This window comes from Alexandromys fortis, unplaced genomic scaffold (assembly GCF_014885135.2).
Source record: "Alexandromys fortis isolate MF-2015 unplaced genomic scaffold, M_Fortis_MF-2015_v1.1 scaffold_173, whole genome shotgun sequence".
Lineage (NCBI taxonomy): Eukaryota > Metazoa > Chordata > Mammalia > Rodentia > Cricetidae > Alexandromys > Alexandromys fortis.
In genome coordinates this window covers 2,856,086-2,871,579 of record NW_026068051.1, presented here as the reverse complement: position 1 = coordinate 2,871,579, position 15,494 = coordinate 2,856,086, and the positions used below count along the sequence as shown (strand labels likewise).

Sequence of the window (15,494 nt, the reverse complement as noted above, 5' to 3'; positions counted from 1 at the left end):
CCCGCCCCGCCTCCCCCAAGTCTGGACTGCACGTTCACAGCAGGTGTCACCCTCCACCCCTCCAGGGGTCAACCCTCCCGAGACACAATTTTCCCCAGCGCAAAGGGAAGAAGAGCAGGCTCGAGGGCCAGCGGCCCGCCCCGGCCCACAGCTCCGCACGTGGTCGGCCCCAGTCAGGCCTCACCCTCCTCCGGGTCGGCCTCAGGATCCGCCTCACGCGGTCTCGGATTCAACAACTGTTCCAGCTGCAGAGCCAAGGGCTGCGACCCCGCCATGGTCACCAGGTCACAGTCGTCGCTGCGCTGGTGAACGTGCAGCCCCGAGCCCCGGCCCGACGTTCCAGCCCGGGGGCTCCCGCCGGACACTACTCCACACGACAAGCAGAAACCTTCGGGGCCGGCGCTCAGCTCCCGGATAGGCAACTTCCGGGAGGCGCGCGCCGGAGGGGCGGGGCTTCGCGTCACCACAGGCGTTGCTAGGCTGGAGACGCAGGCCCGCGAAACCTGGGAGGGAGCGCAGCCGGCCTAACGCGCGTGCGCCGGAGACCAGGCCCGCGCGGCGCGAGGCGCGGGAGCGCGCAGGGGCACGTGACCGCCTCTGGCGAGGACCGTTGATAGCGTTTCGAGCTTCCAGGGACCCCTAAGCACAAAATAATGCCTCGAGCTTTGTGCGAGGTTGGTTTAGGAATGAAGCGCGTAAAGTACTCGTGGCTCATGAAGGCTGGCTGATTTGTGAAAGGAGTAAAGGATAAGCCTCTCGAACCTCAGGTACTCGAGCAAGCACAGACAGGGATTCCAAACAGGGTTTTCCACAGTGTGGAGGAGCCAGGCACACATCTTCCAACTCTGAGGAGCCAGGATCTGAGAGGCCTGTGTGTGTAAATGTGCGGCCAAGTGCGATCTTTATTTAGGAATAATTAGGGATCGCGATGGTTGTACCACAAATCAAGACCGTTTCTGTAGCATCTTGTACCCCCTTTCCTAGGCAGGCAAAAAGAGACAGGCGGTTAGAATTCCTCTACTACACGTTCCTCAATATTAATAGCTTTACTGTTCTAAGATGGAGTGACTCAGACCCGGAAACTGAAGAACAAATAAATGCAGACGAGAGACCCTTCACTTGGTTCTAACATTAGATGCTTAGACTCAAAACATACAGACCTTAATGAGATAAAATTTAATTGCACCCAGACACATGAAGATACGCAATCACTTTATATTCTCTTCCCTTCATAGAGCCTTCCTTGACTGCCCACTGCGTGGCAGGCCCTGCTAGATGAAATACAGGATGAGTCTCCACACAGTGACCAGCCTTCTGGGCAGGAAACAAGAACTGCAATGAGGAATGACAAATTTGAGCAGAAAGCGTCCTATGCTGATATGTTGGAGGTCTTCCGTGAAGACTTTAAGATCTTCTGTAAACAGAAAAGCTGCCATTCAATAAAAAAGACATGAGTAGGCGTGGTGGTAGTGAGGCTTTTAATCCCAGCACTCGGCTCAGAAGGGAAGTGGAGGCAGGCAGATCTCTGAGTTTGAGGCCAACCTGATCTACGGAGCAAGCTTCAGGACAGCCAAGACTACACAGAGAAACTCTGTCTCAAAAGAAAAAAAAAAAGCCATGAGTAATACACAGTAGTACACTGTGACTGTACCTCGTTCCTGTTTGCCCATGAATACAGAGTCTCTAGCCCAAGCGGGCCTCCAACAGGCTAAGTAGCTGAAGATGGCCTTGAATTCCTTAATCAAAGGAGATTGTAGGCCTGGGCCACTACACCCCGTTTATTCAGTGCTAGGGACTGAACCCAGAGTTTTGTGCATGCTAAGTAGGAACTCTTTCATTTCTAGATCCCCAGCTCAGTACCATTTTGTAAGTATGCTCCAGGCCAATAGGATCCCAAAGCAGATCAATATAGGTATGGTATCTGGTAGCTCTCCAGTGGAAGCCACAGGAAGACAGTCCCTGACTCAGAGTCTGCAGAGACCCTCAGATTCCGGCTAGAAGAGACTTCTCCTTTAGTGTAGCTCCTCCCATGCCTCCTTCCTACGTGGCTCTTGAGTGAAGAAGACCAGGGCTACAAAAGAGAAACAGAGACTGTCTTCAAGTCTTTCAGACATGGAGGGCAAAGAATGTCAGACCAGACAAAGACCCAGGCAAAGAAAATCTTTGTATTACTGAGTAGTTAGAGGGCTTGCTTGTTTTTAAGTGTGCCCTCTGTGATTTCTGGCATGTGCCTATATCAGAGCCTTCATAGCAAAAATGTGCTCCTCTGTCCTCTACAAGTTGCCACTGCCTTGGGCATAAGGAACAGAAGTGTTCTCCCACCCCACGTTTAGTAAATTACATCCCCCATCCTCTTCCCTTGCTATTTCAGGCACTAAGAACCTGCCCTTAAAGGTAAAGAGGGAAGGGTTAGGTGGAAAGGGAAGCAGGACAGAGGCCATCTTGAAATTGTTATGCATACAGGACACTGCTGGCCTATTTGTGGCCAGTTGAATTGAGCAAACAGGATCATAAGGTGCCATAGGCCTTTTACCAGCTCTCCCTCTCCTGTCTTGGCTGTCCCTAACCTGGGACATTTTTAGGAAGGAGTCAAGAGCTCTTGACTCTTGCCATACATACCCTAAGCTCCACAAAACTGCTTCCCCTGCTTTTCTACCCCAGGAATCTTCTTCCTGGAGAGGAGTGAAGGAGAAAGAATGGTAGAGTTTAAGGTGCAACTAAGTGAAGTTGAGGCATAGGGCAAGGGAAAGACCACCCAAATGTTCTGGGGCCCCTTCCCTGGTTGCATTCTGGTTTCTTGAGAAGTAGCGGAAGGGCTTCAGACTAGGGTAGAGCAGGATTGGAGATGGAGGGTGGGTTGTGGGAGGGGCCAGTAAAGGGCAGTACAGCTTCCTAAAGAAATGCCAACGGATGGAGAGCAGATGGGCTGAGCTGAGAGGAACATAAAGGTGAGCAATCTGTCCTCTGGAAAAAGACAGAAGGGGTTTAGGATTCAAGTCCCTCTGGCTGGGCTGCAGAGTGGCAGGAATAGCCACCCATAGGCAGAGTAACTAAATTAACCATCGCTCTGATGGTCAAAACCCGCCAGGTTCAAGTTTCCAGAAACCAGATTCTGACCTGTCTTCCTAAACAACATCAGCCTTGGGTTCCAGACCCCTGGAAGGGCCTGTCCCGGTTCTCCACTAATTCACCTGCCTTCTTGCCTGCCCTTGCATCAGGAGAAGTTGAGTAGGGGAGCTTTAAGTCCCTCCTCAGCTTAGATGGCAGCCCCCTGAGACTGGAACCCTAATTACAGGTCCCTGGAAGCGCAGTAGTAGGGGCTTTAAGCTGGCTTGAGGAAGAAAAGGGCTTGCCAAATTTAGCTGTGAGGAGGCTTCGCTCTCAGATAGGAAGGGGTGATAGGGGACCAAAGGGCATTTCCCTCCTTCCTGGCAGTCTCTCCAGGAATGGTTCCCTGCGCCCTTGGGCCAGAGGTGGGCAGCATTTGTAAATGCAACCCAGCCACTACCGGTTCTCTTCCTCCTCCAGCCCTCGGTTCCAGATTAGACCGCTGAGCATCACCACTTGTTCCCGTCTTCGCAGGGTCTCACAAAGACCCACCAAGGGAAAAGACTGCGCCACTGGCACGGAGTCACAAGAACTGAATCTATGCCACCTGCCCAACTCTTAAAGCATTTCTTATCACATACTCCGATAGCGCAATAAAGCTGCTAAATAATTTAGTACCCTTGATAGGAAAATGCCACTTCCTGATGAGCATACGTTCAGTTCAATGAATGGTTTTAAGGGGGAGGGTTCTAGGGTGGTGGCTATAATGAATGTTAGCTGTGGTTTAATGCATATAAATGCTAAACGGGGAAAACACGCAGACCCAGTGATTGCATATGAAGAAAATGTGCTGTATGCAGCGGCTAGGAGTTTCCAAAGTCTCCCTTGTATTTCATAAATTTTTATTTCTGAAAGAAGACAGCCAGATTTCTCCCTGATAGTTATTAGTTAGATAAGCCATCGAAGGGGTGCAATGAAATATTGCTTACTCTAAAGCCTTCTCTGCAGGAAAGATAAACTTGGCTCTGTCTTACAAAATAAGAAAACGGTACTGGAAATTGCATACAATTTAATGTAAAAATGATTTAAAAAAAATAAGATATGATCCAGACTGAAATCTAGGCAATATGATAAAGAAACCCTGGGACCCTGATAATAAAACTCTCATACACCTACACATTAGTATTTCATAGGAGAAACATTCACATTTCTTCCATTTCTATGAAAGGTTTGGATGGGATTGAACTATTCTCAAGACCCTATATCTATTGGCAAATTAACTCCCAGTTGCAATTTGATTTCTATATTAGTTATTTTTGTTCATCTTCTGCAGAAACTTAATACGTATCCTATGCCAGACAAAATAGTTTTCCTTCTGGAAAACTTCAAATGTAGTAAATACCACCCAATAACAATTCCGTATCAGTTCTGTGAAAGGGATTAAAGTATTTCTAGTTATACTTTATATTCACATTAGGTTATCTTTCAACTCACCAAATTAGAAAACAGGATTATCCATGGAAAATGAATTGAAGCTGAAAAAGACCAGGTCTAACTATCTATTAACAGGTATGTGACATTCCCAAGCCTGGCTTTGCAAGTGCAGGGAGGAGAAGGGGGTGCAGGCTCTCTCACCTAATCACAGACCCGCATCATTCGCTCTCTTTAGCTGTGGATTTGATTTCCATTTCCAATTTTGTATTAACTTATCAGCAAATCTCTTTAACTGTATCAGTTAAGCCCACAGAATGCAAATCTGCATTTAATAACAGCAAGAGGCAAAGAAGAGAGCTTGGTGAAGGGTTTCAGCCAGAGCCAAGGTGAAAGCATCACCCCAGTCTTGTCTCCCTCCCTACTGACTTCTGAGGGTCCGCTCAGCACGCTCTTGGGACTTCCCTCCAATCGCTGAAAACATGGGATACCACACCAATTATCTAAACATCAGGTTTTCTATTTTTATTAAAAACTCACAAATTTATTCAACATGTTTTCTTTCATACAGTGAATGGTCTAATATGCACTGGAGGTCACACAAGCTTAGGTTTATAGAACAATAAAAGACATATGAGAAATTTAATATATAAAGGAACAAGTAGCAGCTGCTGACTGCATATTTGACCATAAAATTTAAATATTTTGGACTTTTATTTTAAAGACACAAAAATAAAACCTGTGTGGGTCTATATAAGTCATATTAACAATTTCATGAATGTTCAACAGGACTAAAAATTAGCAAAGATGTTTTTTAAACCTTGTAACACTTTTTTTTTAACACTTTCTCAAGTTGCTGGTGCCAGGCACCATTACAGTATTTGTGCTATAATTTATTCTATTTGGCAACTGTCTGGATATCATGTTTTTCCTTTGCCTCGTGTAAACAACACCTTTTTACATACTAGCACAGTGAGCCGCAAGCCCTGCAAATCTGTCTGAACATCTACAGGAAAAGAAAAGGAACAATTTTGGTTGATTGCTCAAAACATTTTGTTTTTGAACAAGAGGTTTCAAAACAGGATATATTAGTAAAACACTGAACTCCTGAATTTAACATTATACGTAAACAGTTGACTGTTTTTTAGTTCAATAGTCTCTTTTTTTTTTTAAACTTTCGTGTGAAGGTAGAGTACTTTTTTTGTAGAGGTGATGTTCAAGTCATTTTACTGAGAGGTGTGGCTGGAGACCATCCTGTGGAGAGACGGGTGTGTGTGTGTGTTGTGTGTGTTGTGTGTGTGTGTGTTGTGTGTGGAGAGAGAGGGGGAGAGAGGGAGAGAGTTAGAGTGAGAGAGAGATAGAGAGAGAGAGAGAGAGAGAGAGAGAGAGAGAGAGAGAGAGAGATTGAGAGAGATTTGTGAAGGTAGAAGAATTGAGAGCTTTACATTAAAATTTTGAAATTTTGGCAAAAACAAAAATCGAAAACCCGGATAGACAAAAAAATATATATAGTCCCACCTGATGCACAGCAGGTCGGTGTTTCTGAAGCTATTAAGAGTTTGTTGTCGTCGCTGAACTTTGAGACAACACTAAGATCTCCCAGAACTAGGACCCTCTTGACTGGAAAGCCCCGACAGCTTTTCCTCCCTCACCCGGCTGAGCGGGCCTCTAGGTTTCCCTCCCCAGGCTCCTGGCATTGGCCAGGACTGTTCTAGGCTGCCGCTGTCAAAGTCGTCTTCCAGCTAGCCAGAGGAGCCGCTGCCGGTGGAGTCTGTCCACGGATCCAGACTCAGGTTGAAGGTTGAGGATAGCTGAGAATTCTCCTTCAGGAGCCCCAGTTCTGCGTTTTGCCAGCCAGTGTGTGGATATCCCAGCTCTACCGTGAGGCGGATTTGGATCCTATTTTGGACCCCCTTTGCCTTCCAGTCTCCCCAATACTGAGAATGGTCCCCGAGGCTGGAGGAAGAGGAGCAGGAGGCTTGCTTTTTATGTTTTTTTTTTTTTTTTTTTTTTTCTTAAATAAAAGTTCGTCTCTGTAGACTCTGTACAACCACGAGATCCCGTGGCCCATGCGAGGTCCCGCTACCACACGGCTGCCTCGTTCATTTCAGGAGGATGGGACAGGTGGTTCCCGTAGCTGGCCCCGCCATTGACGGACAGAGATGAGAAGGGTGGACTGGGTCCGAAGACCTCCGCTGACATGGAGTGGAGAGGCCCGGGCAGGCTGGGCTCAGGACTGGGCGAGTCCCCTGGGGGATGTGCCAAGATGTCGGTGAATCGCTGTGCCTCGCTGGAAGGGTGGTGGCCAGGCAGCGGGTGGTCTAGACCTCCCAGCGGCGTCCCCGAAGGCCCAGATGATGGCACAAAGGGTAGGTCCACTGGCGTCTGGGCCTGCGAGGACGGCGGTCCTTGCGGGAAGAAGTCATAGTTGCCCCCGGGACCATAGTACTCGCTCTGGTAATCTGCCGACCAGAAAGGAGGTGTCAGAGCACAACCCTGGGTCTTGTGAGACCACAGGGCAGGAAAGACCTGGCAGCGGGCATCTCAGGGCAGCTCGGGGAACTGGCTGTTCGAGAGGCACCAGAGCAGGAGAGGAGACTTGGAAAACTCAGAGCTTCTCCCTTCCTGGGACCCTTTTCTTACCGGAGCTGGGACTTCAGCAACCTCCCCTAACTTGCTCCGGGTCTTTGCCCCTACCCCCAACAGAAAGCAAGCGGTACTTCCTGCGCTGCCACCCGCTTCCAGCGAAGCCGGCTCAGCCTAGGCCCGCCTTGCCGCTCGGCCACACTCACCTCCGTAAAAGGAGAAGGGGCCGTTGGGGATGAGCTCGCCGGGCTCCAGGCGGTCCACCAGCGGCCGCATCCGGCGGGGACTGCGGAAAAAGGCGTGGCGCCGCGCGCCCAGCGCGCTCAGCTGCTTCATCCTCCGCTCCTTGGAACGTCGATTCTGGAACCAGACCTGAAGTACACAGGCACAGGATGAGACCACGGAGACCCCACTGGCCAGCCGGGTGTGCATCGGGGGCCCAGTCACTCATTCCTCCACTGCCACTATGTGTGGCGGTGGTGGTCTCTGAATGAATAGTACCAGGCCAAGGGTAGGTGTGCAGGATTCCCAAGAAGGGAGCTGAGCAGACTACTGCCTTGTCTGATTTTGTAGTCCCACTATATCCAGCAATCACACGCTTAGCATTATATTATCTTAGGGATCATAGACACTGGACCGCTTCAAAATAGTGTCATATACACAGCTTCCCTTTCAGGGTCTCTTATTGGTCCCTACCCCCATATCATGTAGTGACAGAGATACAGAAAGCTTTCTGCTGATTGTTTCCCAAGAGTAGTGACACCAAAACCCACAATCTCCTTTTTACACCCACACAAAATCTCGACATGCCAAACATACTTAGACATAGCCTCTCTCCAATAGTGACAGGCACACAAACCCATATTCATGAGCACAGGTTCACACAACCTCCCAGAGGCTGCCCTTCTAACACTTGGACAGGCGCATCCACCCACACCCTCACCTGGCCTCTAGGCACTTAGACACACAGTACAGGCAGGGCCAGACTCCTGGTATCCGACACACTCTAGTTTAGCATCTTCCCAACACAGTGGCCCAGCTATCTGTAGAAGGCTTAGCCTCCCCATCCTACATCAGGCTGCATCTAGGCAGAGCCGGCTTCCCACCAAACTATCTCTCCTTCAATCCTGGGCACACCACCTCCTTGGGGAGGACAAGCCTCCGCTCTGGCGGTTTTCTAACTGGGGCTCAAAACGCACAAATTTGGGGTTGGGGAAATAGAGGGAGAGCTTATTGTACAGAACCGGGAGGAACTGAATGACTCTGGACCCCACAGCCACCTCTCTGCTCCTTAACAAGGGCGAGAAAGGGACAAGCTGTGTACAGAAAGATGCACTTTAGCTGTTGCCACTGTGCTGTTGGACATTGTGTTTTCCTCCAGCTTTATGGCGCGCTCTTGAGTCACTCCCGTCCCATTAGCCACTGTCACCTCTGTGGGGCTTTTTTCCCATATTCCAATGTATCAGGACAGCCTTTTCCTAGTCCCACTCACTTCTTTTCCTACCCCCAAAACTCTGGGCTTTCCCAGGCTCAGCCTAGGTTCCCTTAGTGGCCATGTGAGCCTTTGGGGAACAGAGTGGACAACCAGGGTTCTGACCTGGATGACCCGCATGTTGAGGCCAGTCTCCTGGGCCAGTTGCTCACGGATATGGCGTGTGGGCTTGGGTGTAGCTGCAAAGGCTGCCTTCAACGTCTCCAACTGCTTGGCTTTGATCGTGGTTCGGGGTCCTCTGCGCTTGGCACCTAGGTTCTGGTCATCATTTTCATTGCTCCCACCTTCCTTGTCTGACACGTTGGCACTTTCCGAGTCCTTGGCATCGTCCTGCGATGGGTCTTGGGAATCCGGAGATAAACTAGGGTCACTGCCTGTGGTGGCTGGGAAGAGAAAAAGGAGTGATGAGCAGGGTTCTTTCTTTCCTCCCCATACCCACCCTCTAGCCAGTTGGGAATCCTGGTCTCACCAGAGTGGAGGCTGTTCTCTTTGGCGACACTGCTGTTACTCAGGTAATCCTCTTTACAAACGAACTTGTTCTCGTCGATGATGTAGAGCTCCTCGCCGGTGGAAAGCTGCTTGTTACACATCATGCACGTGAAGCAGTTGAGGTGAAAGACTTTGCTTCGCGCTCTCCGCACCAGATCGCTTGGAGATATGCCCTGCGCACACCCCGCGCATTTGGTACCGAAACATCTGCGTAGGGTGCGCGGAGATGAGAGAGAAGTATAGCAGACAGGGTGAAATAAAAGTCGCCAGAGGAAGAAGGAGAGAGAATGAATATAAAAATTTATTAAACATAAGAGGAGGCAGGAGAGATCGCGGGACATCAGGGAAAAGGGAGGGAAAACATCGGTCAGTGTTAACGGCCCAAGCTGCCCCTAACCTCGAACCTCATGCCCCAGGGGAAAAAAGTGTCCTGAGAAAAGTTTTCCAAGTGGCTACAAGGGCAGAAGGGAAACCGAGCACACATTTTCCGATTAGATTCAGAGAAGTCAAATTCGAGGTAAGAGCTCCGCAGAAAGGTCCCGCTCTATACTGCTAGCTTTGCCTTGCTTTCACCACAAAAAGACCTAAGCACAGGTACGGGTTGGCAAAGTCTGATCCCGCCCCGAGTAAACAAACACTGACTCTGAGAGAGCTGGGCAGTTGCCACGTTCGTGCGCAAAAGCCTGGCAGATTGGCGCTAGCGGGAGTCGCGGCCAGGTTGAGCGGGCTTCAGGAGTCCCGCTGAGCTTAGCCGCTAGTCAGGCTCTGAGAGCCCCGCAAGCCGGTGGGGCTAGCGCTTCTCCGGCACGGATCCAGCCCTTGTAGAGTAAAAACCCGAGCAGTCTGCCGAAGCCCCAAAGCTCAGCCTTTCCGCAAAAGCAGCTCGCACCTCCCTTAGCTTCACAGGTCCTCTACAAACAGGAGTCACTGGGGACTGCGCTTCCTGGTCCTTCGGGCTAAGGAGGCCCGGTGGCTTCAAACTCTTTCCCAGATTTGATCAGTCCTCTCAAAACAAACCAAAATAGCGGAATAAAGTGTGGGATTTCAAACCAGTGGAAAATACAATATACATTTGAGGTCATTCTTCCCAATTCAGCTTTGATTGTGGCAAATAATCAGTTTAAGAAAATACAAGCAAAATGGTAAACAGAGGAGAATTTTTCCCGGCTCTAACGAGCCGCGTGTTCGCCAGAAGGTGGCCTTCCTGATGGGGAATCGACTGGAAAGGCCGCGAAGAGGAGCCGGCGCTGGGCACTGGGCCAAGGCCAGCACGGTACCGTTCTCCCAGGTCTTACGCTTATAGGCCAATCAATGTTTAGGGAGACCCCAGGCATACAGGATTGGCCTCAAGGGCGGGCTCTTTATTGCGGCTTTTTTCCACCCCGACCACCGAGACTCTAGTTTGGAAAAGACCTCTCAGAGAAGGAAAAGTCAGTGGCTGGAATAAAGCCGGAGCTTCTGAGCTCAACTTGAAGGAGGCCCGGAAAAGGCGGTTGGTTGCAGGAGAGCTTCGGTTCGGGAAAGGCGAGCGGGAGCTGCAACCCCGAGGCTGCTGTACCTCTCCAATGATGTTGGAGGGGCTTTTGAGCTGAAGTCGGCTCAGACCTTTTCTTTTCTAGGCACCTGCGGCCAAACACGGACCACACTTCCCAGTACCAAGTAGGACAGATATCTCGGCATCCCAACTTCCTAAGAGGTAGAAGCCAGAGGGACTTGGCTGCCCGAGAGAAAAGGCAGCTCTTAATGCGGCCACGCTGACCTCTGATCCGAAGCCGGCCTGGAAGGGCCCGTGGGGAGGGAGCAGCAGAGGCGCGGGAGGAAAGTACTCACCGGAAGAAGTCGTTTTTACAGTAGAGCTTGCCTTCCCGGGAGAAGCACTTCTCGGTCAGGTTGCATTTACATTCACAGCACTGGACGCACTTGACGTGCCAGGCCCTGTCCAGCACGTTCAAGAGGAAACGGTCCAGGATGGGCCTTTTGCAGCCCGCACAGTGCACCATGGTCTTTGGTTTGGTCCGGTGAGGCTCCGATCGATGGGGCAAATAGAATCGAGGAGATGACTCCTGAAGACAACCAGCCTGAGCTTCCCAGCGCCTCCAAAAAGAAAAAACCCGCTCAAGTCGGGCAAGCAAAAAAACCGCACCAGCAAATCAAAAGGGGAGAGACCAGGCTGGTAGGGGGCAGCCCGGGAATCCCAGGGCCGCGGGGCTGGAGCGGCGCCACCTCAGCTCACCAGGCGAGGAAAATCAGTCTCCAGCGGACAAGAAAGCGGCTCTTCTGCCCAAAGCCGGAGGAGTGAAGGTCACCGAGAAAGGGGGCGGGACAGAAATAAATAAAATTGAAACCGGTTAAAAGAAAGACGGCAAGAGCTCGGGATTCAAGAAAGCGACGCTGGGTTCTCTCCGGCTTGAGGTAGAGCTGTCAGAAGTCAAAGTGCATCAGCTTTTGTCCAAGTATGAAGGCAGGTTGTGTGTGCGTGCCGGACCGCCCACCACCGGTTGTGTGTGCGTGCCAGACCGCCCACCACCGGGTTGTTCCCTTTAAAAAAAAAAACACGGAAAGAAAAGAACACAGGAGTAGAACGCTTTGGATCCTACGTTGCCGGCTTCTTGCAGAGAGTCGGGACAGTCTGGGCGACCGCGCTGGGCCTGGGAAGGGGTCGAGGGCAGGCCAAGGGAAGGGAGAGAGGGCAGGTTGGGTAGATTTGTTGATTGTAGTTGGTGCTTAGGTCCCCACCCCCCTTTGGAGAGTGTTTTTGCCAGTCAAAAACGAAAAGGGACAACTTCGGGCGGACGCAGCCGGGCGCACTCGCTCGCTCCCCACCGCCCCAGCCCTGTCACCTCGGCCGTTGGCCTGCCAGGCGGCCTTCCGTGTCCTCGCAGCGGCCCTCCCTGCGCCTGGACTCCTTCGGGAAGGCAATGTGATCTGGCTCTTCACCGTGCCTGGCCGTGCATCCTGGCTTCAGTCACAACTCGCGGCCGCTTGGGCGCGCAGCCCCGCATCGCTCGGCCCACGCTCCCGCGGCTTGCGTTTCAACCCCACAGTCTCGATTTTTTTTTCCCTCCCCCCCCCTTTTGTTGTGGTGGCAAATCTGGCTTTCCTTTCTAGTATCCTTCCTTTCTTTTTTCCTCTCTTTTTCTTTTTCTGGTTCAAAGGGAGGAGCCAAGGGGAGGGGGCGTCTTGGAGAGCTTTAGAGTAATGTCCTGGTGCAGCGGCTACGGAAGGCCAGCGGCTGGAACAGTTCGGTGCGGCTCGCCGGTGTCGCTGTCCGGTCCGCGGGTTTCTTGTTGGCTCTCTCCCAGCGCGCGTCCCTAGGTCTCTGGTCTTCTGGCCCAGTCTTCGGCGCGTCTCTTCCCAGCTCCAGCGGCTCGGTCACTGTTCCTGGCTGTTGGCTGAGCCCTGGAAGCCCCCTCGCCTTAATGCAGCGCCCGCCGACGTCACGGCGAACTGCGACCAATCAGCGCCTCGCGGTCCCTCTGTAAACCATTCTGCATTTTCCCCCCCGGCCGGGGAGAGTGCGGGAAGACCGCGTTTAGAGGATCAGTGGCGGTAGCCCCGCGCGGTACCGGCGATGGCAGCGAGATGTCCTGGCCCCTTCCAGGTTTGGTAAGGCGTCGGTTTCAGTGTCAGGGAATGAAAGAAGGTGCGGAGGAGGCCAGAGTTCCGTGGGAGGGTAAAGGCAATCATACGGGAGTGGGGGTGGGGGCAGAGAAAGCCTGGTTGGGATTAGAGTGTAACTGGGTCTTGTAGCTTGGGAGGTCCCGGTACACTGGCTCTGCAATTCAGTAGGTGTCAACATCCCTCCTCTTCGTGCTCTTTTGGCCTGGAAATTGCCCCCGGCACAGTTCGAGTCTTTGGAGAGGTAGGGGGCGCTTGGCAGTTTAATCTGCCCCCTGTCTCTTGGTGCCTCCTCCCCCCCCCCCCAGTCCAACCAAAGTCCGCCCGGCAGGGTGTCTGAGAGACACGAGTGTCGATCTCCCGCTGCGTTCTCTTGGAAAGTTGATTCGGGCGGTTTCCTGATGGGGGCGGGGAAACCGGAGGCGCGGCGCCAGGACGCGAGAAGGAGTGGGTGGGGAAGCGCTTCGGGTGAGGAGTTGCAACTCTGGCGAGAAGTTGTGAGAAAATTGTGATCCGGAGACACCTTTTACAAACAAAAACAAATGACTAGGTGGGAAACCGCGGGGCTCTCGCGGCTGGGGGAGGTGGTTGCAGCGGGGGACAGCACCTCGGCTGCAGGGGAGGGAGGCGTGCAGCGCACTGGCAGTGTAGCCTGGCTCCCAGACCTTCCTTTTTTCCAGGCTTGAGGTAGTTCGTTTCTTCAGACATCAGCGAACCATATCTACCAGAGTACACTCCTTAGAGTTAATACACTTTCCTAATTTTGTCTGCGTTATAAACTCCTGGTCACCGTCTACCGAGGCGAGGGGCGGATCTGCCTAGTTGTGAGAGTCAGATGCTGGTCCTTTTAATGATTCTAGTTTCCAGTAGCACTCAAGTTAACTGTAGCGACTGATTTATTTTTTCTAAGCTTAACCCAAATTTGTCTCAAAGCGGTGTTACTTTTGCCCCCTATTTGGGGGAGATGCTAGGAAGGTGCATTACTCGAATTTCGAGGGAAGTAAGGGTGTCCCTGCAGCCATATCTAGATGATATTTCTGAATCTGCCTTTTGAGTTACTTCATCTATGCACCTGGCAGATCTTCCACAGGTCTAAATTAGGAGAAAAGTGCGCGGAAACGCAGTTGGACTGGCAGTGAATTCGGGTCCACAAACAGAATACCCTCTTCCAGCGAAGAGAGAAGAAGCTGCCCCGAACCTGGCTTATGTTGGATGGTATTGTTAGTTTTTAGAGCTGTGCCAACGCCCCCTTTCTGCTTTCTTTTGCACCTCCCGGCAACCCTGAAGCTCTTCAGTTCTTCAGTAGCTCTGCCTTCCCGCCGGCATGATAGTTGCTTTGTAGAACCAACCACCAAGGCCTGCCTCACAGGACTCCTCTGCGACTCTCCCTCCCCCGCCGCGCCCCGAGTGTCAGACCTTCAAAGCATTCTCGCTACCCTTGTCCACTTCCACACTCGCGTGGAGCAGCTGTGGATTCAAGTAGCGCATCCAAGCTCTCACGCCAACAACCCCTCTCCTGTTTTTTTCTAGGCTTAGACTCAGGACTGAGTGGGGGTTAGAAGGCGGCTCTCCCACCTATTGGGCGGGCTCTTCGGGTTCGGGTTCGGACTGGGCGTCTTCCTGCGGACCCGACACTTCGTAGAACAAGTATCAAGAATTTTGGTACCCCCAGACGTTCCAAGTGCGGCGGAGCACCGGATCCTCTATTATTACTCCGACTCCCAAGCGGCTTTCCAAAGGAAGGGGCCATCGGTCCCCAGGCTCTCCACCCTCAGCTGTTCCAGAGCTAGCTGCTATCGCCCTGGACTCAACCGCCCCTCTCAGGAGCCTGTAGTCGCCCAGGTCCCTGGTGGCTCACTCTCGGCGCAGCTGGGCTACTTCAGTGCAAAGCAGAGGGGCCCCGGGAGGGGCAACTGAGAAATTGCTGTCTCGGGGAACTGTAGGGTGCCACTGGACTCCGTTGCCCGCCTTTTCCGACTTGCATCTTCCTTCTGTAGTCGGGGAGAGGTTTTTACTGATTTGGGGGTGTAATGACTTTGAGACCAAGAAATGGGAGAGAAGGCCCCTTTAGAAGATGGGAGTTGGGCGAAGACAGGACACTGGTTCTAGGGTGTTGTATTCTGCATGTCTCCGGGTTCAGATGGTGAAGAAAACCGCTTGCGAGCCATTCCCGGCTTCTGGGATGTGTGTATGTCAACGAGCGAGCGGGAGCATGGCAAGGCATGTATCTTGGTTCCTTGATTCTGTCTAAAATCCATGTTTAACACTTCGGCGGTGACAGCACACAAGACTAATGTCCCCCCCCACACACCGTTTCCATTGAGCTCTTATTTTGAAATGTAATCAGTAGTGGAGACAAGGAGAGAAAACGGACCCAGCTTTCTAAACCCGCCGGCTCTGAATCCACCGAATTCAGCTTTGTGTAGGTATAAATGACCGCTGAAGATCCCCAACCTTCCACCCTCACCTACACCACCGCACTGTCCACGATTTCAAATACACCCATTTTACTACTCTCCATACCTCAAATTCGCATAGACACTCAGTCACTTATATCCCGGCGAGTGTCCTGAGATTCAATTTGGACACCTGGCCATCATTCTCCTCCACCCTACTCCCAAGGCACCGTAGGGAAAGGTCCCAGAGGGCCCAGAAGGTGACTTCCATGGTCAAGATTTGTCTTCTTAGAAGCTTCTCAAAAGCAGTTCGAATGGAGGGAGAGACCCTGTCTCAGAACTAGGACTAACCAGCCTTCCCTTCTCACACACCCGATCTCCCTTGCCTCTTGGGTCCAGAGTCCTTGAACCCATATCCTCCACACCCTCTAGTC

At 51.8% G+C, this 15,494-nt stretch overlaps 2 protein-coding genes across 2 annotated transcripts in view; both read right to left on the bottom strand.

The window, feature by feature from the left end:
* Nucleotides 1-423, bottom strand: part of Aatf (apoptosis antagonizing transcription factor) — a 108,188-nt gene extending 107,765 nt beyond the window's left edge. The window contains exon 1 of the mRNA XM_050119563.1: nucleotides 185-423. Coding sequence (XP_049975520.1) covers nucleotides 185-275 — 91 coding nt within the window. The 5' untranslated portion in view covers nucleotides 276-423. The remainder of the gene's footprint in view (nucleotides 1-184) is intronic.
* A 5,455-nt stretch (nucleotides 424-5,878) lies between these two features.
* Lhx1 (LIM homeobox 1) lies at nucleotides 5,879-12,356 on the bottom strand. Its single transcript, XM_050119566.1, has 5 exons — nucleotides 10,877-12,356; nucleotides 9,027-9,253; nucleotides 8,663-8,940; nucleotides 7,272-7,437; nucleotides 5,879-6,941 (listed from the first exon to the last, which is right to left on the bottom strand). The coding sequence occupies exons 1-5, from the start codon at nucleotides 11,044-11,046 to the stop codon at nucleotides 6,562-6,564; spliced, it is 1,221 nt and encodes a 406-aa protein (XP_049975523.1). The 5' UTR covers nucleotides 11,047-12,356; the 3' UTR covers nucleotides 5,879-6,561.
* Between the last annotated feature and the right edge of the window lie 3,138 nt (nucleotides 12,357-15,494).

Excerpts from the sequence above, each read along its gene's own strand:
- Lhx1 (XM_050119566.1), bottom strand. The coding sequence starts at position 11,046 with ATGGTGCACTGTGCGGGCTGCAAAAGGCCCATCCTGGACCGTTTCCTC. Across the intron at positions 9,254-10,876 it reads TGTAAAAACGACTTCTTCCG|ATGTTTCGGTACCAAATGCG; the intron begins GTGAGTACTTTC and ends CACCCTACGCAG. Across the intron at positions 8,941-9,026 it reads AGAGAACAGCCTCCACTCTG|CCACCACAGGCAGTGACCCT; the intron begins GTGAGACCAGGA and ends TTCTCTTCCCAG.